The 23,869-nt window shown below is 47.3% G+C and overlaps 1 protein-coding gene across 2 annotated transcripts in view; it reads right to left on the reverse strand.

The window, feature by feature from the left end:
- Positions 1-456: 456 nt before the first annotated feature.
- The window catches only part of GNB5 (G protein subunit beta 5), a 42,439-nt gene continuing 19,026 nt past the window's right edge, over positions 457-23,869 (reverse strand). For both annotated transcript variants that reach the window (XM_045812040.2, XM_045812041.2), the window contains exons 5-11: positions 19,351-19,483; positions 11,542-11,685; positions 9,447-9,538; positions 7,110-7,158; positions 4,997-5,093; positions 3,947-4,113; positions 457-2,685 (exon numbers count right to left, since the gene is read on the reverse strand). In XM_045812040.2, the coding sequence (XP_045667996.1) occupies positions 2,674-2,685; positions 3,947-4,113; positions 4,997-5,093; positions 7,110-7,158; positions 9,447-9,538; positions 11,542-11,685; positions 19,351-19,483 (694 nt within the window). In that variant the 3' untranslated portion in view covers positions 457-2,673. The remainder of the gene's footprint in view (positions 2,686-3,946; positions 4,114-4,996; positions 5,094-7,109; positions 7,159-9,446; positions 9,539-11,541; positions 11,686-19,350; positions 19,484-23,869) is intronic.

Below are 23,869 nucleotides of genomic sequence, written 5' to 3' on the forward strand. Positions count from 1 at the left end.
GCACATCGTTTGTCACCATGCTGTCCCCCTCGAACTTACAGTGGAGTCCTGGTATAGTGGGCTAGCCAAGCAGCCGTGACAGTCCGGGATACAAACACCTTAATGACCTTTTGCTGCCTTTAAGCCGTTTATAATCTGGGGAAGGTGAGGGAAGTGGATCTGGAGTGCCTGCCTCTGGTTCAGTCCACAGTAGGGCTGGCAGCTGGGCCTCACTTCTGCAAGGCCGGCCGCCCACTCCAAAGCAGCTGCCTCGATTTCAGTTCACAGGTATTTCCCATAAATGCCCATCACTGCGGCCCTCCTTACCTGGCCCCCCTTCCTGCCTAACCCTTCTCTTCTCTGGCTATGCACACCTGCGGGCGCGTCCGTGTGGGCCGTTCACCACAGCTGGGGTGGTAGGTTTGCCCCCAAGTCCTCTAAAAAAAAGGAAAACCGATTACAAAACTCCACTCAGCATTATTTTCAATATGCAAAATACACTTTATTACCTGGAGTTACCCCGGCATCCCCACATGGTGTAGCATATTTCAAACCAAGTGTTTCATCGATAAATACTAAACAACACCCACTATGAGATCAAATACTTCAGGGGAGGTGGCTTACTGACAGTGGGGAAAAGTGAGTGTTCTAGGGAATACTTCACAGGCTTTTTTTTCATAGCTTTTTGGATTGGAAAGTTATGGACCATTTTTGCACATATACGGAAGTTGCTCTCTGCCTCTCCAGACATCTAACCTTGAATTTGCTTCCCTTTAGTCTCGGTGACTTTTCCTCTGTCCTGTTCACCTTCACTTCTGGTTGGTCCAGGTCAGAGTGCAGAGACACTAAAGGGTCTGTAGGAGAGAGGGAAGGGGAACCGTAACGACAAGGAGACCAGGAGCAACTCTGGGATGTTCTGGGAGTGGAGCTGGGGAATCCCGTGTGACGCACTCTGCAGCCTGACTCCTTCAGCAGCTGGCAGGAGTTGGGGAGATCCTGTGTCCCTGCCCAGCGTGGAATCCACTGGGGAAGGGGAGAGCAGTGGCTGAAAAATGGGCCCTTTGGACCAACTCCGACCCTCCCTCAGGGCTCTTTGGAGTCAAGCAGGGGCCTTTTACATTTCTCTCTCTACCCCAGGGTATGCTGTGTAGTAAGACCCTCAGTAAAATGTTTGCTTGGCAAATGACTGAATCTAACCATCATATTTACTTTAAAAGAACTGATGGAAAAGCTAGCCTGGCTGTTTTTTGACTGACTGGCCCATTAGGATACCCGAACAAGTCGTTTTGAGGGTGGGCCTCTCACATGTCTTCATGTTTGCAGGAGGCCAGCCAGGTCCAGACCTGTCCGCTGGCCGTGCCCTGGGGCAGCTCTGGAGGGCCTCTCTGAGCAGCAGGGCCTGGGGCTGGGCCCGCAAGGCCAGAACCACGACTAGGAGAGGGGTCAGGCTGGAGCAGGGCCCAGAGAGGAGACTGGACGACCCAGGGCACTCGGGCACCACGGGACCCTAGACCACCCACAGGGCAGACCTCAACCAGGAATGATTTTTGGTGCGTGAGGTGACCTTCGATTTCTCTAAGTAATGCATGCTATCTTAACAAGGAGTTTTCTAAAACAAAGAATAAGCCTCAACACCTTAAAAAGAAGAAAAACTTATAACAAAAACACTTGGTGTCTTCCAGAAGGAAATGCTGAATTTCAAATAAAGACAAGTATTTTGTGTGTTATTTTTTCTCACTATAAGAGAAGCAAAGACATTATCACTTGGGACCTGTCAACTAATTTGTGTATGTAATTACTTTTTCAATGCAATAAATATGAATATACTTCATATGGCTATGACCTACTATGATACCTTTAGTATCCTGAGTGGATACTGCTAATTCCAATACACCTAATACTACCAGCAGGTTTTTAAGTAAGTTTACTGTCTTGTGTTCCCACACAGAAAGGTTTTGTTGCTTTGAGAAGCATTTGTGTCACAAACAGCATCTGGCTTTTCCCTCAAATGACGGGAAATATCCTGTCCAAGGGATCCATCATCACAGACTTCATACATCAAACATCCTGTCCCCTTTATGCATCTCTCTCCTCCATTTATGACAGTCCACACAGAGGGAAATGTTTGATCTGAAAAAAGACAACGCGAGACTGAAAAAGAAACTTCTACGATAGAAACATTTTTAAAAAAGGGTTTGTGTGCAATGACGTTTGGAATTGGGATTTTCTTCTATCGCAGACCGATCAAAGCGGTCTGCCTCGTGCAGTCCGTTAAGGTCAGCACTTGTAGAGGAAAGTTCTTGAAGACACGGGGCACACTGAGGAGAATCAGATTTTAAAGGGCTCTGAAAACAAATTTGATTCAAGGAAGGACTAGGGGACACATTAAATGCTGAATCCGATCGGTAACCGAACGGGTGGAGACTGTATAACTAGAATAACCTTAAAAATGGGTACATTCTAAAAAGTGTTCAAAATGCAAAGCACTGTACTTGAAGGTGTTCCAGGGCTGAAGGCCCGCACCGGGATCTTTCCAGGGGTGGACGTTTTAACAGTAAGATCGGGGACGCCGAGTGACCTCGCAGCCGCGCAGTCGCTCCTTTTAGCTACGTTGCAATAACCCTCAGATCCTCTAGAAGAAAGATCTATTTACATTGGATGGTTTCAAATTCTGTATGCTTGGTGAGGAGATGATTAAGCCCAGACCTGCAAAGGCACAAACAGATCATTGTTAGTAGTTAACGACTTGTGAAACTTGAGTTTAAAGACATAAAATCAAGGTTACACACACACACACACACACACACACACACACACCCCATCCAAAATGAAGCACGCACATGTCTTGGACCTTACTGTGGCAACTCAGAGGTGTTTTTTCGGACCTGCCCCATCCTGGCTCTGCTTCCCCGTCTGCAGGGCACCTGCGGCCTTCTTACTAGGGGCTGGAGACGCGTAGGCTGCGTACCACACCACGTGCACCCACACACCTCCCGGAGCACATGAACGCGATTTTGCTAATTTGGGAAACTCTGGCCCTGGAAGATGAACTCGCAGATAACTTTGTCGTTTGCTTCAGGAACTTCACAAAAATCCCTGATTTATCTTAAGAGCAGGCTACTCAACTACTCTCTTTAGAAAAGACACTCACTTCTTAGGCCTACACAAAGCATCACAAATGAGCGGTTACTTTTCAAGACTGTCTTCCAAATCCTCTCCCTCCCCCAACTACGTGTCCAGCAATCTTAAAACTATTGTGCCACAAATTTGTCTAATCCTAATGAAATCCGTCCATCTGGCCTTAAACCAGACCCCCTCCCCACACCTCATAAACATCTCTGTTTTCCCCTTCTGAGACGCCACTAAGCCTGTCAAGTTTGTGCTCTGTCCCCACTGAGGTAAGAAAGAAACTTAGCTTTGCTGTATGACAGGCTATTTTGGAGGTATTTCTGGCGAGCCAACATCCGGCAAGGTCACAGAGCTCTTTGAGAATCTGATGAAAGCCATGAGGATGCTTTCCCCCAGAAAAATGGACACATGAAATGTGACCTATAATTTCAGGGGCTTCACGGGTTCCCCAAAGCCCCTCTGTGGGTCTCACAAAGGTGTGTCACCACGGAATACAAATGCCCCACGATTGGGAGGTGAGCTTGGCACCCCGTGGTTTGCCAAAGGCTAGAATCAGAAGAATCCTGCTCTCGGGATCAAAGGGGACTGTTTGGAATACCCGGCCCCATTATTCCCTCAATTACGTGCTGACACACAGTTGTTTAACCTATGCTCGAACACCTGCATTGATGCGGGACTCACGACCTCTCCGGGGCAACGCATCCCTTCTGTGGCCACAGACAGAGCTGAAATTAGAGCTCTGTCTGGCTGACATGACCCAGGCTTACTTGAGCCTCTGCTTTACAAAGCCAGTCACCCCTCTCACACACAGAGTAACATAAAAGAACGTCTCTCTTACTCTTAGGGTATGATCCCATGATCCTGAGCAAAAAGCAGTTCCATCAGGGGAAACTCGGAGCGTACTAACGCGGTTTTCATGTCCAAACAGGATGGAGACTCGGGACCCCTTCAGGACATCCCAGACATTGATGGTATAATCGTTGTATCCAGCAAACAGCAGGCGACCTCAAAGCAGGATATGATGGTTACTGAACCAGTTCTTCCCTTTCTGTTTTTCTTTTCATGACTTCCACTCACACAATCACGCAGTCGCTTGCTCATTCACTCACTCAATCCACAGCGATCTTGCGTCCACTTCATGCCAGGCACTGTGCTGTGCCCTGAGGACTCCGCGAAGACAGCACAGTCACTGCCCCTTGTGGACGGTGCTGGTGGGCAGGCAGACACGTGAATGGACACGTGGTAGCACAGGGAATACGGGCGACAATGGGAGTGCTTAGCTGTGTGTATAATGCTGTGAGATCTCGGAGGAAGGGGGATCAGGGAGGGCACTGCGCAGGAAGTGGTAGGAGCTGGCTCTTGAGGGCTGAGGAGGGGTTCGCAGGCAGAGAAGGGAGGCAAGAGATGTTGCAGGCAGAAGTAGCAGCATGTCGGTGTAAAAGCACGCATTTAGACTGGGGGGCAGTGTCTGGGGAAACCGGTCCTATCAGAGCTGCCTTAACGGTTACTAGCAGCCTCCCCAGCAGTGAGGACAGAGGCGCCGTGAGCCTCAAGGCATCGGGAAAGGGCTCTTGCTTCACCCCCTGCACCTCTGGAAAAGTCCCTTTTCAGGGACGAAGGGGAGACTGGAAGGCTGAGGAGGAAACGCCTAAGGAACAGCCCTGCAGAAGTGAAGTTGCCTGCCTCGTTGTCTTGAAGAACAGCAGCAGGGGGACAGCCTTCATCCCCCATAAAATGAAGGGGGTCGTGAAGGAAAACCAGGGCAAATGCAGACTGCTTAACGCATTGGCTCATGGGAAGTTCAGCTGAGCGAAAGCTTGATGGAGAGCTGGGTTTCATTTAGGTCCCGATTTACAGTCCTGGGAAAGTTTCCGAAAGAAAATCTTACCACTGAGGGAGAAGTCCACACTGGATGCTCCAAATATGATACTCTCTTTGGAATAGATGGCGACCTCCCTGTCTGCCCGGAGGTCATAGAGGCGACACTGGGGTGACAAAGAAGACAAAGAAACACTTATTTCTGGCTCCAGGTTGGTGAAGAGAGGACCACAGGGCTATAGGCAGGTGCTGGTGGCTTGTGTAGTTTGGGGGATGAGGGAAATACCTCTAGTTTTCTACCCTGTTTTCTCCTTTAATCCCGATTCCTATTAAACTGCATGAATCAGTGGAAATTCAAAGAAACAGAAAATACAGAAGATTTTGGAGGGATACAAAACCACAAATGAAACCCCTCCTTTTTTCCGATAAAGAATACATATTCATTGTAGAAAATACAGAAAAACTCAGAAATACCTAAAGAAGGAAATAAAAGTCACCCCAAATCCTAGAGGCATTTACTAACATCTGGGCTATTTCTTTCAGTCTTATTTCCGTTATATGTGTGTACTTAAATGGGGTGGATATTTCATGATGACTTCTATAACTATCAGGTTATGAGCATTTTTCTCATGTCATTAAATAATCTTCAAAAACACACGACCAACTTGGTTGTTGACTATTCCTTGTGTGGATATACTGAGTCTGTTTAACCGTACCCTGTTAGGAGTTTGGATTGTGTCTAATTTTTCTCCTTTATAAATAAAATTTTGATGACCATTCTTTTTTTTTCACTTTAAATCATTTTATTACCACAGAAAGAAAAGACTGCCCATTTACACTCACTCCCTAGCTCAAAGTGATCACTAATGTACTTTCTATCTCTATAGATTTGTTTAGCAGACATTTCATATAAATAAAATCATACATGTGGCCTTTTGTGTCAGGCTTCTTTTACTTAGCTTAATGTTTTTGAGTATGCATACTTTTTTTTTTTTAATGATTTTTTATTATATTATGTTAGTCACCATACAGTACATCCCCGGTTTCCGATGTAAGGCTCGATGATTCATTAGTTGTGTATAACACCCAGTGCACCATGCTTTGATGACCATTCTTATGTAAAAATCTTTATACATATCTCTGATGTTTTCCTCAGAATAGTTAAGGAACAGAATCCTCAGAGTAAAACTGTTTCAAGAAACAGTATGACTGGATCAAAGGGGAGGGATGTTTTGAAAGCTCTCGGCTCATATGGCAAGACTGTTTTCCAGAAGTGTGGAACCAACGGGCCTCACGCCAGGCCCTTGCACCACATCACGTCCACAATGTAGCATTTCACTGCTAATCCGAACGAGCGCTGATCACTTCAACTTGCATTTACTGGATTACGGGTGGTCTGAAAACGTTTTCAGGTGTTTATTCGCCATTTTGGATTTTCTACTTTGTCAACAGTCTACATTTCATCGAACTCTTTTTAAAACTGGGGTGGGTATCTTATTGATGAGGCAACCCCCTTCATAGCTAAAGGATTTCAATTCGGTCTGTCATATAGATGGCATTTTCGTAGATGTATGCCCTTATATTTCGCTATATGTTTTTTGGCATATGGAATTTGTACATATTCATTTTTTAAAAAGATCTTATTAATTCGGTATTTGTCTTCCCTCTGGCAAACCCTGGACCAACCACTTTCCCTAGGCTGCCTGGGCAGGTGTAGGAAAAGGCAGATGAGACACAGGAGAAATAATAAGTATCCAAAATATTTACTTATAGCAGTATTTCTTAACAGGAAAAAAAACTTGAAAAACCTAAATGTCCAAAAATCGACTACTTAAGTACATAACAGCATGTCCGTAACATGGAATACTATTCAACCACTAAGAAAATACAATGTAGATTGGCTACGTCGGCACAGGACAATGTTCACAATCTACTGCTAAGTGAAAAAAGCACATTATAAAGCATTTTGTTTTAAAATAAAAAAGACAGAAAGGAATTCACCCAACTGTGACTTTACTTGGGTTGGGAGATTAAGATACTTTAATCCCCTTCCCAAGTTTGCCTCGATGAATTCACTTTACTCCGGTAGTCAGAAAAACATTAATTTTGAATAACGAAATTAAATCATTGCATCTCTCCTTCGAATAAGAAAAGCTCTCCTAACTTAGATACACGGAACATACCGTAGCGTCATCTGATCCTGAAGCAAAGGCATCCCCACTCGGGTAGTACCTGCAGAGGGAAAGTGTGGACAGAAAGCACTTAATTCAGAGTGGTGACTCTCAATCCTGGACGCCCAACAGGATCATCTGGAAATCACCTGGGAAGGTTGTCCCAGGCTGGGCCCGTGGAATCGGAGTCAGCATCCCTACTGCTGGGGACATAAGGACCACTCTTTACAGAGCCCAGAAGGGGAGGCCGATCTGGCTGCCTCACTGGCCTCTAGTTTTCTTCCCTGTAAGCAGGAGGACAGTGACAATGGCCTCACAGAGTGTTGGTGAGGAGTAACTGACATCATGTGTGCATTCGCACCAGGCACTGAACACAGAGCAGGCCACCTGTAACCGTAGCTTCCATTGATCACACACCACATTCCTGGGACTTGGCTCAGCTCCAGGATCAGAAAGGGATTATCTGCCCAGACACTAGAATCGCATATACAAAGCCTTGTGCAGATCTCTGCACTGGCCACGGCCTCCTCTGGCAAGGGACTTTACCTTGCCCAGCCTCAGTTTCCTCATTTGACAAGCAATGAGGATGATGATGCATTTTCCCTGTTGTAAAGACCGAACAAGATAATATAGGCAAAGAACTTGACATGGTGCCAAATGAAAAACATGCAACAAATGACGCTTATTACTGTTACATTCATTCTCTTCTCGGTAATCAGGCTTCCTGGGGAGAGGGGAGTCCATACTGAGACCTGATGGATGTGAGAGGAAGAGGGGTCAGGGGAGGGGGAACAACATGGGTGAGAGAATGTGCATTTTAAAGAGTGAACATATAGGGGTTTAACTTATCTTTGTGGCTTTACATTCTATCCCGCATCTTACCAACTTTACTATCTATGTTAATTTCCTTTGATGTTCTAGGTAATTACTGCACATTTGCCAAAAGCAATACTCTTTTCCCTTTTTCTCTATCCTACAATTGAGGGCAAGGACCTACAAAGTCTTATCAACATTTCTATTACTAATGTAAATAAGCCCTGTTATCTTGTTCTTGCTTTTAAGGGGAACAAGTCTAGTGTCTTTCCCACTAAGTATAATGAAGATTCTTGGATGATTATATTTCAAATGCTGTCTTCCAAATTTACATGTCAATTCCTCGCCTCTCTCTTGGGAACCAGTTCATAGATCCTGCTACCTACTCAACATCTCCACTTGGGTGGATAACAGGCATCTCAGGTGTAACTATCCCAAAACAGAGCTCTGGAATCCATGTGCGACAACTGCCTCCTGCCTGCACTTCCCTCAGTCTTATGTCTTAGTAAATGGATCACTGCTTACTGCCCCTTGTAAAAGGTTTGGGTTCCCGAGCTCAGGGTTCTTCTCCTGTAATGCAACCCCTGGCCTGTGCATTGGGCCCTCTCCACTTCACCCTGTGGAATTGGGGCTCAGGTCCCCAGCACAAAAATGCTGATACCCTGGCTCCTGCCATTGCTAGGAGTAACAAACCGTCCTTCATCTCGAATCCAGGAGTCTCGTGCCTTCTACCAGCATCCATAAAACTGTGGCAGCCTAACTTGATAGCTCGCAGCTAGGGTAAAATCTCAGAATCATCACAATTCTGGACATTTCTGTCTCTACAACGTCTTCTTTAGTTTTAGCCATCGTCGCCTCTTTCTTGAACTCACACAACTTTCTAATTGGCCATCACACTCCTCTTCTTGCTTCCCTACAATCTAGTCTCCAGATAGCAGCTAGAGTGATCTCTTAAAGGCAAAACAGAGACCACGTCAGCCACCCCCCAAACTGGCCTTTGGTTAGGTCCCTCCACATCTCATCTTAACCTAGCTCTCTCTGCAAGCCTGGCTCTTTCAAACATCACTTTCTCAGAGAGGCCTTCCCTGACCATTCTAAGCAATAACCCAACCTCCCATCTGCCTATTTTACTTTTCACATAGCACTTCTCACCATCTTAAATTAAATTGTACATTTATTTAACTGTGTTTTGTCTTATCTCCTGCAAGAAAGTAGAGACCTTGTCTATCTTGTTCACAAGTTCCTGGAACAATGTCTAGCATATAAATTTCAATAAATATTTGCCGAATAAATGAATGAGAAATACTGACTCTATTTAGGGAGGATAATAACAATTACTCTAAGTGCCATTAAATTAAATATCTCCAAGAGATCTGGAGCGCTGTTCGGTGCTACCACAAGTCAGCCTTTCTTGCCAGGGAGACCTCTCTCAAGCCGAGTAAAATGAGCCTGGAGGTGGTTCCTGGGCTAAGCATTACCCCACACCAGGGATCACCAGCAGAACAGAGAAGTTACATGAACATTCTACTCACTGACCGGACACTGTTGATGTCAGATTCGTGTGTTTCAAAGGCCTGCACGCACTGGCCGGAGCGCATGTCCCACACCATGGCTTTCTTGTCACATCCCTACGAATGCAAAGTTACCGAGAGTTATGACCATTGCAAGGCCTGTCTACAGTCAGGCATGCGTTCTCGTTATGTAACAGAGCTGTTTACCTCCCATCGGGAAATGGCTGACAACATGGTTTTCTGAGACTAGCCTCACCTAAGAGTGCTTTCCTCAACCAATAAGCCCTGAGAAGATGAGCCTATGTCTTGGGGTGTGGGGGAGCAAGGGAAGGCACCCAGCTGTCCCCTTCAGCATGTTTTCTTCTTTTGCATCTCTCCAAGTGTGGGTGCAAACCCTCCAGAGCCTCCTCACTTTCCTTCTGGGCATTTGTCTCTTTGTTCTGTCCTCCCCTTCCTCCCTCCTCTTCATCTCTGCCTCCCTAGGCCCCGGGGAAGGGCAGGCATACCGTGGGTGCATGGTGGGTCCACCCCGCTTTGTCTCAGGTGCATGGGACAGCTGTGAGCGAAGGGGGAACACCAGCGCTCTCAGCACCGGTGCTGCTGGGCCACCTGCACCCCTGCAGCAGCCCGGCTGGGAGCCAGCACCTCGCCAGCTCCAGCTCTAGCTGTGGCCTCCAGCGAGTCACCGTCCTGGGCTTCCGCCTCACCACCTGTAACCCCTCTCTCTGGGTTGCCAACGTGACCCAGAGAATCATGAATGCGAGGTTTTTACATTATACTCTCCTGGATCTAGGAGCATTTGACACATTCCTGCCGAGCAATCCTGTTATCAAGCTCCGATAGTATAATGCAGACTCTCAATGGTCAAATAGAAGAAGCAACAGCTTGAAGTTGGTGTTCAAGTTGCTGGTTTCAACCTCAGGGAAAGGAGTGCGATGAAGTACCATAGCTGATATCTCAGAAATACCCAGTGTGGGGGTTCAGCGCTCTCATTATCTTTAATGAGAACGTGGACAAAGCAATCAGGAGTGTCTTCGAATCTTCTGAGGACACTAAACCAAATGGAGTTTAGTGCTCTGAAAGAGACGATATGATCTACAGTGATGTCAACAATTTGAAAAGACAGTGTAGTTGAGGAGAGATAAATAGTTATTGAAAGGCACAGAAATGAAACACACACAGATGGAAGGTATACCCCAAGAAAAAATGGGGTTCGTGCTGATTACAGGCCACCGAGTCCTCGCCTGATGCCCAGCTCCAAGACGCAGGCAGCTCGGAGCCCAGGGCCCTGACGTCCTCCAGCTGCGGATAGCACGTGATGGTGTGTCCAGCATGCCCTCGCTCACCTCTCTCCTGATGAAAGCGAGACAGGACCTGAGCCAGGTCGGCCTGCTCAGTCCCCATTCTTACTCCTGGCTGTCCACAGAAACTCGCCCCTGCCATCTGCGTAACACACCGTCAACTCTTCCACCTAATATATTCCATGTCACATTCGGGGGGACTGGGGGTACGGGTGTGCGTTATGCCCAGCTTACAGATGAGGAAATTCAGTCAAATAGCAAAGCTGGGACCCTAGTCTAGTGCTCCTCTGTGCCACCGTGGCCTTGTGTGCCTGACCCTGAGCCCTCAAATGCTCTGTTCCCTGTGCCCTGGGGTGGGAGGGTTGATGGCGACCGGCAGGGGTGAGGCAGGAAAGTGTCTCACAAGCCCCAAGCCCTGACCACACCACAACGCGGTGTCACCTCAGCGGCCATCTGACTGGCTTGGTACCTTTATGGCTCATCTCCAGTGCTCTCAGATGCTGACTCTGCTGTTTATTTGAGGAATAACATTTTTAAATGTGGCAGATATGCACCTCAAGTTGCAGCATTCACATGAGGAGAACATTCCGGATCCCACTGTAGACTGAATGTCAGCGGCAGAATGGGAGACCCTCACAGCCCCCCACTGTAACCGCCCACCACGCACTGCCACTGCTGTGGGAGCCGGGGGCGCGACAGTGAGCTGAGGACAATTCCTTCTAGAGAAACGTCCGATCTACTCCCTAAAAATGACAGGAATTGCCAACAGAATCCTCCCACGGAGACCAAGGACCGTGAGGGATTCTCCTCGGTGTTTACCCCAGACACGAAGGTGTTGCCCGTTTCTGAGGGGGCCAGGTCCAGGCAGAGCACGTCAGCCCCGTGCCCATGGAAGCTCTGCAGCAGCTGCCCGCTCTCCACGTCCCACAGGGCACACGTCCCGTCGCCGCTCGCTGTCAGGATCTGTCCACAGAGAAGGGCAGGAAGACTGCTGTCATTGTGACCTCTGTGGGGGGAGTCACTCGGATGCTTAAAGCTGAACGGGGAAAAGGAGGCTCTTGGAACACACACACACACACACACACACACACACACGCACGCCTCGCTATATCTGGATTCAAGCACAGAAATATTTCTCCTGTGCTAAGGAAAAAAAGCTCCTTTGCGACGCCCTCGCTGTCCGTGAGATGTGTTTATGCGCCTGTCCTCCTCCGGAGTACGAAATCCAGCCGGCCTCCACGCTGTCTCTGCAGAGGCCTGGGCCTGCCTGGCGTCCTGCACGAAGTGCTCTGCGAACATGTGTGGAACAGAACTGGCGTGGTCCCCACGAGCAGACCAGACACTTCAAGCGCTTCTCAGATCTCAACGTGCTCCCCAGCCACCGGGCTGCTTGCTCATAGTGCATCCGGGGTGGGGGCCCGAGACCCCGCAGTTCTCACAAACCCTCAGCTGACAGCAACGCTCATCACTGCACCCCGCCCGGAGCAGCACTGGACCCCGTCAGGCAGCATTTTGTGAGACCCGTGCCCCTGGGGCTGCCTGTCCCCAGAGCAGGGCAGTGCCCTAGATGGCCTAAGGCCCCTGAGAGGGCACACGCATGCCCTCACAGATTCATCAAGCATCTGCTGGGTGCTGACGACATCCAGGTGCTCTGCTAACAGGCATTCATTAGGGTTTGTGCAAAGATGGTGCCTCGGTCTCTGCTCTCCTGGAGCGCGGTTGAACAGAACGGGCCATAGGACCCGCCACCAACCGGGTTCCCTGCCCCCGTGTTAAACAATCCCGAGCCCAGGCACACTCTCTGGTGCTCTGTCAGGCGGTACTGAGACCAAGCGAAAACAATCTAGCAGCTTGCTCAGGACGTACTGCTCCTGCAAGATCAGACTGCGAACCAACGAAACAACTGACTTACTTACCAAGACTAACAGCTTGCTCACCCAGACTCAAGACCCTTCCCTTGCGGGGCTCACCAATCCAAAACTAGCGATGTTGTAGCCAGTTTCCTGCCTTGAGAGACCCACCTTAAAACCACCCAGCCCGGCCCCCCAAACCCTCCAAGTAGCCTTCCCTGATTTCTTCATTGTGAGATGCTATGGAGATCTGGCAGGTTGGGGTCCTCCCGAGCTGCAGGAGGTCTAGGAAGGTTTTGCTGCATAGCAAGTTTTTCTGAGGATCTCGGCAGACGAGACGGTGATGAGTCACAATACAGTGAGAAGTGCTGAGACCCAGGCAGGCCCCTGGGAGGGACAGCAAACCCACTCTCCAACATCTGAGCTCCTCTCCAAAGCTGAATGAGAGCTGGCCAGGTGGAGGCCTACCTCTGCGCAAAACGAGAGGTGTGAGGACTTAGCCTGCAGGCAAGACAGAGCTGTGGGAAGCTTCCAAGCGAGATGATAAGATCAAAGGCAGATTTTAGGAAAATGTGTCTAAGGTCTGTGCAGCCAACCCTCAAGCAGCTTCTTTTTTTTTTTTTTTTAAGATTTTATTTATTTATTTGACGGAGAGAGACACAGCCAGAGAGAGAGGGAAGTGGGGGAGTGGGAGAGGAAGAAGCAGACTCCCAGCTGAGGAGCCCGATGCGGGGCTCGATCCCAGGATTCGGGGATCACTCCCTGAGCCGAAGGCAGACGCTTAACGATTGAGCCACCCAGGCGCCCCCTCAAGCAGCTTCTGTAAACTTCTAAGTACAAAGGCCACCTTTGTGAGGGGAACCCTGCGGTGCCTGGGGGAAAGCATGGTGGGTAGAGTTAGGGTCACAGCCGGGTGTGTGTGTGTGTGTGTATGTGTGTGTGTGCGTGTGTAGGTGTGGCTTGGGCTCAGGCTGAGCACAGCTTCGTGGGGCTGGGAATAGGCAGCAGAGAGGCAGGGCTCCGAGCCTCTGGAACCCAGCTGATTGGACTGCAGAGCCCGGGGCAGCCTGTCCTGAGAAGCCATGGGCTGGGGGAGCCACAAGGGCTAAGCCCTAGATGGCACAGCCTCCCTGCACCCCACCTTCCTGCCGCTCATAGTGCCTGGATGAGGTGATAAGACAGTGCAGGAAGCGGCTCTGCAGCGTCACTGCCACACAGAGGGCCCTCTGCGGGTGGAGATTACCGAGGAAAGGAAACGAGCGCCAGGCTTAAGGACTGCTAGCGTTCCGTGCACCCACCGACTGCCCTGCACCTCCAAATTCCTCCTGCTGCTGGTTTCCTCTTCTCTCCTTCCTTCCTGTTCTCTTCCCTTCTCTCTTACATGCTGGGCCTAGCACTTACAAAGCATCTCCTTTTTCTCTGCAGGAGGGAAACACACTACAAGGAGGGGAATTTACTCCCAGCCTGGCCTGGTGCCCTGCCGGCTGCACCATCTTGGAGTTTCCTGCCAGGCAGTCTGGGGAGGCCTAGACTCTCCTTGCAGCTAGGAGAAGCCGCTTTGGAGCTCCTCCCTGGAGCAAGAGCTGGGTGAGTTCCAGAGAGCTTAGGCTTCTTGGGCGTGGCCCCCAAGGCCCTCCTCAAAGCTCCCACTCAGGGGCAGCTCTCAAATTTGGGGAATCTCCAAGGCTGCAAAGCTCCTGCCGCTGTTCATGGGACTCCCTCCATCCTTGGCTTCCTTCAAGTGGCCTGGTACACCCAACAAGATGACCTCGGCTGGTAAAAGCAGCTTGTGAATGCACAAGACTTGGACTGGGTCTTAATTTGGGTACTTATATTTTATAATCTGCTGTAATTCCCTTCGATCTCTCCTGGCCCACACCCATTCCTGTCCTAACACTTGCAAGGGCCAATAATCTCCCATTTTTGGGGGGACATCCCAACAATCTGCTTTAAACAATTACCTCGGCCTAGCTCTTTAATTGGCGAATTTTCCACACCATATTCTCTAATCAAAGAAATGAATAGTTTTTAAAAGTTGTAAGCAAATTTTTTTAAAAAGATTTTATTTATTTATTTGACAGAGACAGCCAGCGAGAGAGGGAACACAAGCAGGGGGAGTGGGAGAGGAAGAAGCAGGCTCCCAGCGGAGGAGCCTGATGTGGGGCTCGATCCCAGAACACCGGGATCACGCCCTGAGCTGAAGGCAGACGCTTAACGACTGTACCACCCAGGTGCCCCAGTAAATTTTTAATAGTAAAAAAATTTTTTAAATACTTTAAATATTTTTGTGAACTTCATTACGATATAAGTAAAAACTAAATTTAAAAACCAAATGCTCGGGTGCCCGGGTGGCTCAGTCAGTTAAGCGGCTGCCCTCACCTCAGGTTATGATCCCAGGGTCCTGAGGTCGAGCCCCACATCGGGCTCCTTGCTCAGTGGGGAGCCTGGAGCCTGCTTCTCCCCTGCCTGCCATTCCCCCTGCTTGTGCTTGCTCTCTCCCTCCGTCTCTCTCTGTGTCAAATAAATAAATAAAATCGTTAAAAAACAAACCAACCCAAACACTCACCCGATAAATGCACGAAACAGAACCTCTAACTCGCAGTCAGTCGTTTATTCTGGAATGTAGGGAATTTGTAGGTTTAACACCACAGTATTCTGCCAGCCTCTTGACTTTTTCTTTTTCCATCCTTGATCACCAAAATGGAAGGAAGCTTAAGGTTCATTAAGGCACCCAAACCAGGCCGTGCATCTGACTCACAAACCTAACATTTATTGATATTTACCAGGGGCTGAACTAAGTATTTTACATAAATCATCTCATCGAATCCTCGGAAGACCTAATGAGAGAGGAATGTACTACCATTCTCTCTTGAAGGTGAGAAAAAGAAAGCAGAATAAAACCTTGTTTAGGACTGACCAGCTAGAATACAGTGAAGCCAACGGGGCGCCTGGGTGGCACAGCGGTTAAGCGTCTGCCTTCAGCTCAGGGCGTGATCCCGGCGTTCTGGGATCGAGCCCCACATCAGGCTCCTCCGCTGTGAGCCTGCTTCTTCCTCTCCCACTCCCCCTGCTTGTGTTCCCTCTCTCGCTGGCTGTCTCTATCTCTGTCAAATAAATAAATAAAACCTTAAAAAAAAAAAAAAGAATACAGTGAAGCCAAGAATTGATCCCAGCCGTCTGATTCCAAGCCAAGACTTTTGCCCTGCTCTGTCTCCCAGAATGCATCCGCACGGAGGTAGCCAGCAGGACCTTCTCTACCCTGGGCTAGCTGCTTGTTCAGAGGAAAGCACTTTCTACCTTACAGGGGCCACTTTAATCTCCACCTCCAGCACCTGTGGCAATACGGGGCGGGGGGGGGGGGTGGTGGTGGTGATGGGACTCCACCAGAGGGACTTCAGATGTCTGAAGACTCACTGTTCATGCATCCCTCTGAGCCTCCCTTCATCCACACTGTTTGGCTGCTCCTCGGCCACAAAGAGGTCTGGTTCTGGCCACGGCAGCCGTCCCAGGCCACAGTGCCCCCTACTGTACAGGTCTGTGAGAATCCTGGTCGCAAACGACAGGTGCAAACACTGCACCCCAAGTCCGAATACCCCTCTGCTCAGCAATTAAAGTTACCCAGTCACCGGGTCTCCCTGCCACCAGTCTCACCTCCCCTTCTGACCTCAGTCAGCTGAAACCAGAGTGGGCCACGGAAGGCTTTAATCTGACTCAGATACTGTTCTCCTTAAACTCAAATCTGACCTAGCACCTGCAATGGCTCCCTGCCCATCCCTAGCATCAGGCCAAATGCAGTGGGCCCTGTGATCTGGCCCTGTCCACCTCTCAGGCTGCCTGTCCCCCTCTGGGCTGTCCTCACACTTCCCTGGCCACACCCTCTCCCTCCAAGCCTGGCTCAGGCAGCCCTTTGCAGCAAGTCTGCGACCACCCCTCCCGTTCTGAGTCTCAGCTTCCCCCGCTGTTCAATCACAGATGGTTTCCATGAAGGTCCTGAGAACAGACTGAGTGCGAGCGAGTCCACCCCCAGAACCGGTGGTATCCGGCAATGTGGGTGGTGGGCACCTGCGAAGATTTGCTAAATAGATATGAATGAATAAACTGAGGATCCTTTTATGACTTGCTAAGCAACTTGGTCAATGTGTTGAAGTTGTATTGTTTTCACCTTGTAGTTTATTCAAAGTAGGGAACAGATTGACTGTTGAAAGCTTTGTCTTTTGGCATTTGTTAAAACAAGTGTAAGCAGGTGCACTGAGGTGTATAAAGAGCACAACTCTGAAGCTCAGCAGCTTGTTTAAGTTTTACACACGTAAGCACGCTCGAACCACCACTCAGACTGAAAGACAGAAATTTCCACCCCCTCAGAAGGTTTTCTGTTCCACTCCCACGACCACCAAGTCAATTAGAGGAGGATGTTTAACGTGGTATCCAGTGTATCTCAGCTCTGTCATTAATTCACAGCCCTGACTTTCCCCATGTTTGATTTATTAAAAATAATAATGATAAGCAATGGAAAACAACAGGAGGTTCCTCTTAGAGCCCGCTGCTAGAGCATACCTCTCCTGTTAAGGCACACACCAGGACAGCAACTCTTACACTGCACAAAACAGACTTTCAAACAAAGACTGTAACGAGAGACAAGGGCACTACATAATGACAAAGGGAAAAATGCAACAAGAAGGTCTTACCCAAGGAGGTGAAAGACCTGTACTCTGAAAACTATAAAACATCAATGAAAGAAACTGAAGACAACACAAACAAATGGGAAGAGATTCCATGCTCCAGAACCAATATTGTTAAAATGTCCACGCTACCCAAAGTACTCTACAGATTTAATACAATCCCTATTAAAATACCAACAACATTTTTCACAGGACTAGAACAAACAATCCTAAAAACTTGTATGAAACCACAAAAGACCCCAAATAGCCAAAGCAATCTTGAGAAATAAGAACAAAGCTGAAGGTATCACAATCCTAGATTTCAAGAGAAACTACAAAGCTGTAGTAATCAGAGCATTATGGTATTAGTACAAAAACAGACGTATATCAATGGAACAGAATAGAGAGCTTAGAAATAAATCCATGCTTTTATGGTCAATTAATAGACAGGAAAGGAGGCAAGAATATCTAATAGAAAGAAGACAGTGTTTTCAACAAATGGTGCTGGGAAAACTGGACAGCTACATGCAAAAGAATGAAACTGGACCACTTTCTTACACCATACACAGAAAGTAAACTCAAAATTGGATTAAAGACCTAAACATGAGAACTCAAACCATAAAATTCCTAGAAGAAAACATAGGCAGTTATTTATTTGACACTGGCCATATAAACATTTTTCTAAATATGTCTCTTCTGCTAAGGGAAACAAAAACAAAATTAAACTATTGGTATTATACCAAAATAAAAGACTTTTGCACAGTGAAGGAAACCGTCAACAAATCATAAAGATAACCTACTGAATGGGAGAAGATATTTGCAAATGACATATCTGATAAGGGATTAATAGCCAAAATACAGAAAGAACTTATACAACTCAACACCAAAAGAGCAAATAATCCAAGTTAAAAATGGCAGAGGACTTAAATAGACATTTTTCCAAAGAAGATATACAGGTGGCCAAAAGATACATGAAAAGATGCTCAACATCATTCATCATCAGGGAAATGCAAAGGAAAACTACAGTGAGATATCACCTCACACCTGTCAGAACGGCTAGTACCAAAAACACAAGAAATAACAAGTGTTAGCCAGGATGCGGAGAAAAAGGACCCTCTTTTTTTTTTTTTTTAAGATTTTATTTATTTATTTGACAGAGAGACAGCCAGCGAGAGAGGGAACACAAGTAGGGGAAGTGGGAGAGGGAGAAGCAGGCTCCCAGCAGAGCAGGGAGCCCGATGTGGGGCTCGATGTGGGGCTCGATCCCAGGACCCTGGGATCATGCCCTGAGCCGAAGGCAGACACTTAATGACTGAGCCACCCAGGCGCCCCGAAAAAGGACCCTCTTGTACTGTTGGTGGGAATGCAAACTGGTATAGCCACAGTGGAAAAAAGTATGGAGGTTTCTCAAAAAGTTAAAAATAGAACTACCCTATGATCCAGTAATTTCACTAGTGGGTATTTTACCCAAAGGAAATAAAAATGCTGATTAAGAAAGACATATGCACCCTGTTCATTGCAACATGATTTATCATAGGCAAATTATGGAAGCAACCCAGGTGTCCATCCATAGAGGAATGGATAAAGAAGATGTGATATATACAGATATAGATACAGACAGACAGATACACGCACACATTGGAATATTATTCAGCCATAAAAAAGGACGAGATCTTGCCATTTGCAAAAATATGGATGGAGCTACAGATTATAAAGCTAAGTGAAATAAGTCAGAGAAAGACAAATACCATATGATTTCACTCACATGAGGAATTTAAGAAACAAAACAAAGGAAAAAAAAGAGACAAACCAAAAAACAAACTCTTAATACAGAGAACGAATTGGTGGTTGCCAGAGCGGAGGGATGGGTGAACTAGATAAAGGGGATTAAGAACACATGTGTCATGAAGAGCAGCGAGAAATGCACAGAATTGTTTAATTATTATACTGTGCATCTGAAACTAATATAACACTGTATGCTAACTATACTTGAATGAGGTCATAGTAATAATAATAATAGAGGGACACTGGCAAGCTTCCTCTCCTTGCCACCCCTCCTTCGTCCTCTGGCACTTGCCCAGCTCCCCGCGGGCTGACCCACCACACCGCCGCTCACGCACCTGCATGTCTGAGTTGGTGAAGCTGCAGGCCGACAGGTAGTTGGTGTGCATAGCGACAGACTTCTTTTTGGCAGCCATGTTTTCATTTTTGTCAAACGTCAGTGGATACACAGAACACTTATTATCCAAACCACTAGCACGGAAAGAAAGAAGGGTCAGGCGCTAACATAAGACAACAGCATGCCCATATACATTCTCCTTCACGCGAGCTGTTCAAAGTGTTTTCCTCTGGCAGCATGGTGTATTGTGAACTTTCCCCCCAACGTTGAAGATTTTCAAATGTACTGTAAAATTGAAAGAAAAATAGTAGAGTGAGCACCCAGTTCCCTTCACCTACATTCACTAACTTAGCCTTTTGTCACATTTGTGGGAGCAAATTCTGAGCCCATTCGAAGGGAAATGCAGACATGACATGTTACATCGAAATACTTCAATTTGCAAATTTACATTTTCTAAAAAAAAAAAAAAAAAGAACATTCTCCTAGGTAGCCACTAGGTCATTATCACATCTGAGAGAACTAACACAAATTCCGTAACACGGTGTAATCAGCCATCCGTATTCAATCTTTCCCAGTCGTCCCCAGGATACAGGGCCCAATCAAGGTTCATATGTGGCATTCAGTTTTAATAGCTTTTTAAGATATTTTAATTTAGAACAGACCTTCCACTTCTGTTTTTGTTGTTCATGACAAGAGATCTTAGGCTGTCTTGTAGGAGGTCACATACTCGGGACTTGTCACATTGTTTCCTAATGGTCATATGCAAGTATAACATTTTAGGTAATCCCAGTATACAGGTGATGCTCGGTACTTCTTTCTTGCTGCTTCACTTCGGAGTTTTGTGATGCCTACTGTCTCAAGACTGGTGAGGCCGACTTTGATCGCTTGGTCAGGGTGGGGAGCACTAGATCTCTCCATGGTAAATGTGACTTGCTTGTAATTAATTAGTAATAATTAGGGTTTGATACTTCGAGACCATGTGAATAGTCTGCTTCCCAACAACTTCTCATGCAATAGCTTTAGCATGATTACCGTAGTTTGAACCCAATATTATTTTAGGAGTACAAAATGGTGACCTTCTGATTTGATCATTCCTTCTGCATGTATTAGTTGATACTCTTCTGTAAAGAAAAAGTCCCCCTCCCTCTCAGTATCACTGTACACCCATGGACTCTTTTTTCTCTTCAACTCTGTTATGGGCCATTACTGTCATTACTCCATGTGATGCTCACATTGTCCCACAATTGGACAGTGGAGGGCCCTTTCAAGCAGCCCCTGTTTCTGACGGATAGGACCCTATTGGTCCTTGAATGTTTCCTTGCTTTCTGGAACAAGAAAATATCCTAGGCTCACTTTATCCTTTTCCTGCTCCAGACCTACAGTCAACCTTATTCCAAGGAGCCCAGCTTCCTTTTAATGGGCAACGACATTTAGGAGGGGCACTCTCTTCTGGTGCCCTGCGGATACTAGGGGCCCCCTTAGCCTTTCCAACTGCTCAAGGGGGCAGGTGTGGACCTGGGAAGTCTCTTACCAGTAATTCATAAGCTTGTGAGTGAGAATGATTTGCAGTTAGGCTGTGGCATTGAACCAGCATGCTGTGGACGCTGGGCTTCCCCAGACCCTTGGGGTGGGAGGCGTTCTCCTGTGCTGAAGCTTCAGAGGAATTTCTGTAGCTCCGCTGGGATACTCATTACTCAGGGTTATTTGCATCTGAAGTTGAATCTCAGCTTTAGCATCTAACTCATTTTGTGATCTTGGCTATGTTTTTTTAGGTTCTCTGAGCCTCAGTTTCCTCAACTATAAAATGGAGTGGATCCCACCCACGATCACAGGGGGCTGTGTGAAGATTCTCTAAAGAGTTCAGAATGGCCCCTGACACACAACAGAGTCTTAGGAAGTGGTCATCACTGTTATTTTTGTATTCCACTTGCTTGGAGGCCGGCATGTGTCCTAGGCACCTTTAAATTCCCCAGGACACCTGGTCCAGTGCCTTGTGAACCGTTCATATCACGTATGCAATACCCGAGTGAAGTCTTCTTTCGGATATGGCTTTCAAATAAAAAAATACTTACTTATATATAAATAAAGGCATTTAACACTTTTTTTTTTTTTTTTGAGAAGGGGATTGTGTCAATACTGTTGGATTTTAGCTTTCAAGTTTGGAACCAACTAAGAAACAGATCCCCGTTAGTCTCTAAAAAAAAAAAAAAAAGAATGGAGAGAATGTGGTGAAGGAGTGGGTTTGTGTGATCACGGAGTTACAGGGCTGTCCACAAAGCCATGGTTGAAAAACATCACATTAGGTCATCACTAGATAACTAGGCAAGTTAATCCGCAGTGGCTCTCGGCAGTTCTAGGGAAGGTCTGAGCAGATGCTTTTGTCTAAGATGGGGATTCAGTTTGACTCGGTTTAGTTTTCTTTTAAAGCTTTTATTTGAGAGAAAGAGAGAGAGAGAGCATGAATCGGGGAGGAACAGAGGGGAGGGGAGAGAGACAATCTCTCGAGCAGAGCTGGAGCCCGAGGCAGGGCTCGACCGCACAACCCCAACATCATGACCCCAGCCAAAACCAAGAGTTGGTTGCTCAACTGGCTGAGCCACCCAGGTGACCCTGCTCAGTTTTGTTTTTGATGCTCTTTCCTCATCCACTGGACCCCATATTTTATTATTTTTTTAAAGATTTTATTTATTTACTTGAGAGAGTGAGAGAGAGAGAGCGCATAAGCTGGGGCAGCGGCAGAGGGAGAGAGAGAGAGAGAAGCAGGCTCCCCGCTGCACAGAGAGCCCGATGTGGGGCTCCATCCCAGGACCCCAGGATCATGACCTGAGCCAGAGGCAGATGCTTAACCGGCTGAGCCACCCAGGCATCCCTGCTCAGTTTAGTTTTAATGCTCTTTCCTCGCCCACTGGACCCCGTATTTTAAATATTTGTTAATATTACACCAATATTTACACCTTGAACTCCCTCCGCTTTTGTTCCCTAACAAGCTGGGAGGCAGCCAGTGCAGGCACTGACCTCATGTCAGGGCCGGGAGACAGATATGACAGAGATGACGGCACCAGCCATTCCTCCTCTCTGAGGAAGCTGTCACCACAAACCTGTCTACCCGGGCCTTGCAAAATTATTCTCCTCCCTGCTTGCCCCTCGCCCTCATGGAAATTTTCCCACTGGGTTCAAACAAGAAAGAGCTGACAGACCATGTTCCAAACTACGGTTAAAGACATTGTTCACGGGGCGCCTGGCTGGCTCAGTTGGTTAAGCGGCTGACTCTTGATTCTGGCTCCGGTCCTGCTCTCAGGGTCAGGAGATGGAGCCCCGCACTGGGCTCTGCGCTCAGCAGGGGGTCTGCTTGAGAGTCTCTCCCTCTGCCCCTCCCCCTACTTGTTCATTCTCTCTAAAAAAATAAAAACAAAAAAAATACCTTGGTCACTATGTTATTATATCCATTGCATATTGCAGAATGATCTACCCAATATATTCTTGTAATATAGACCCAGATACCTGATATCTGAGTATAAAATACGAGAAATGATGTAACTCCTTCAACTCTATGCAACTGCTAACATTCATGCCCCGTTAGAAACATCTCACCCCAGGGTTTTTTAAAAATGTAGAGTACTGATTCTAATAAGAACTGATCTTACCTAACGAGAGGTCAGCTTTTGCCCTGGGCTGCTGGGAGGTCTCTGAGCCCCTGGAACGGCTGCCTGACGGGGAACAGCTTTGGCTCGCACAGTCTAGCAGCGTGATTTACGACGGGGGCTTCAGGGCACGCGCTGTGCGTTCTGACCTCCTCAGAGGACCAACTACAGGTACGAACCTAAACTTCTAGGACACCCTGGAGACTGAGGGTCAGCCACAGGGGCCGTGTGTGACTGAGCCCCGGGGAAAACTCTGGACAGCAGAGACTCCGGCGAGTGTCCCTGGTTGCTAACACTCTGTGTATCATCACGCGTGGCGGCCAGGAGGAGGTAACGTGGCAACGCCACGGGGAGGGGACGACTGGAAGCTCCAGGTTTAGACCCCGCCTAGACTCTGCCCTGGGCACCTCTTCCTTCGGCGGGTCCTAATTTGTATCCTTTCACCGTGATAAAACGGTGAGCCTAAGTATAGCACTTCCCTGAGTTCTGTGGTTGTTCCAGCAAATTATCAGACCTGAGGGTGGTTGTGGGGGCTCCAAGTTTGTGGCTGATATCGGAAATGACAGAAGTTCTGTGGGGACGGCACCTTCTAATGATACAGCTGGCTGAACTCCTTTACACTTACCTTATTGTGTGTGTGTGTACACACATATATAAATCCATGTGTTACATACATAGGATATATATAAACACACATATACCTATCTAGATCACGTGTGTATGCGTGTCTTTTATTTTGCTTACTTCGTATCCTTTCAAGAAGTAAATGGGAATGACTTTTAGATAAATATTACCCTTCAGTTATAAAATGGAAATACAACCTACTTTTGAATTATTTAAAAAATTAGAAAATATGAAATATATGTGTGTGAACATGGG

This window comes from Ursus americanus, chromosome 36 (genome assembly GCF_024610735.1).
Source record: "Ursus americanus isolate L20-20 chromosome 36, mUrsAme1.1.p, whole genome shotgun sequence".
In the NCBI taxonomy this organism is placed as follows: Eukaryota; Metazoa; Chordata; class Mammalia; order Carnivora; family Ursidae; genus Ursus; species Ursus americanus.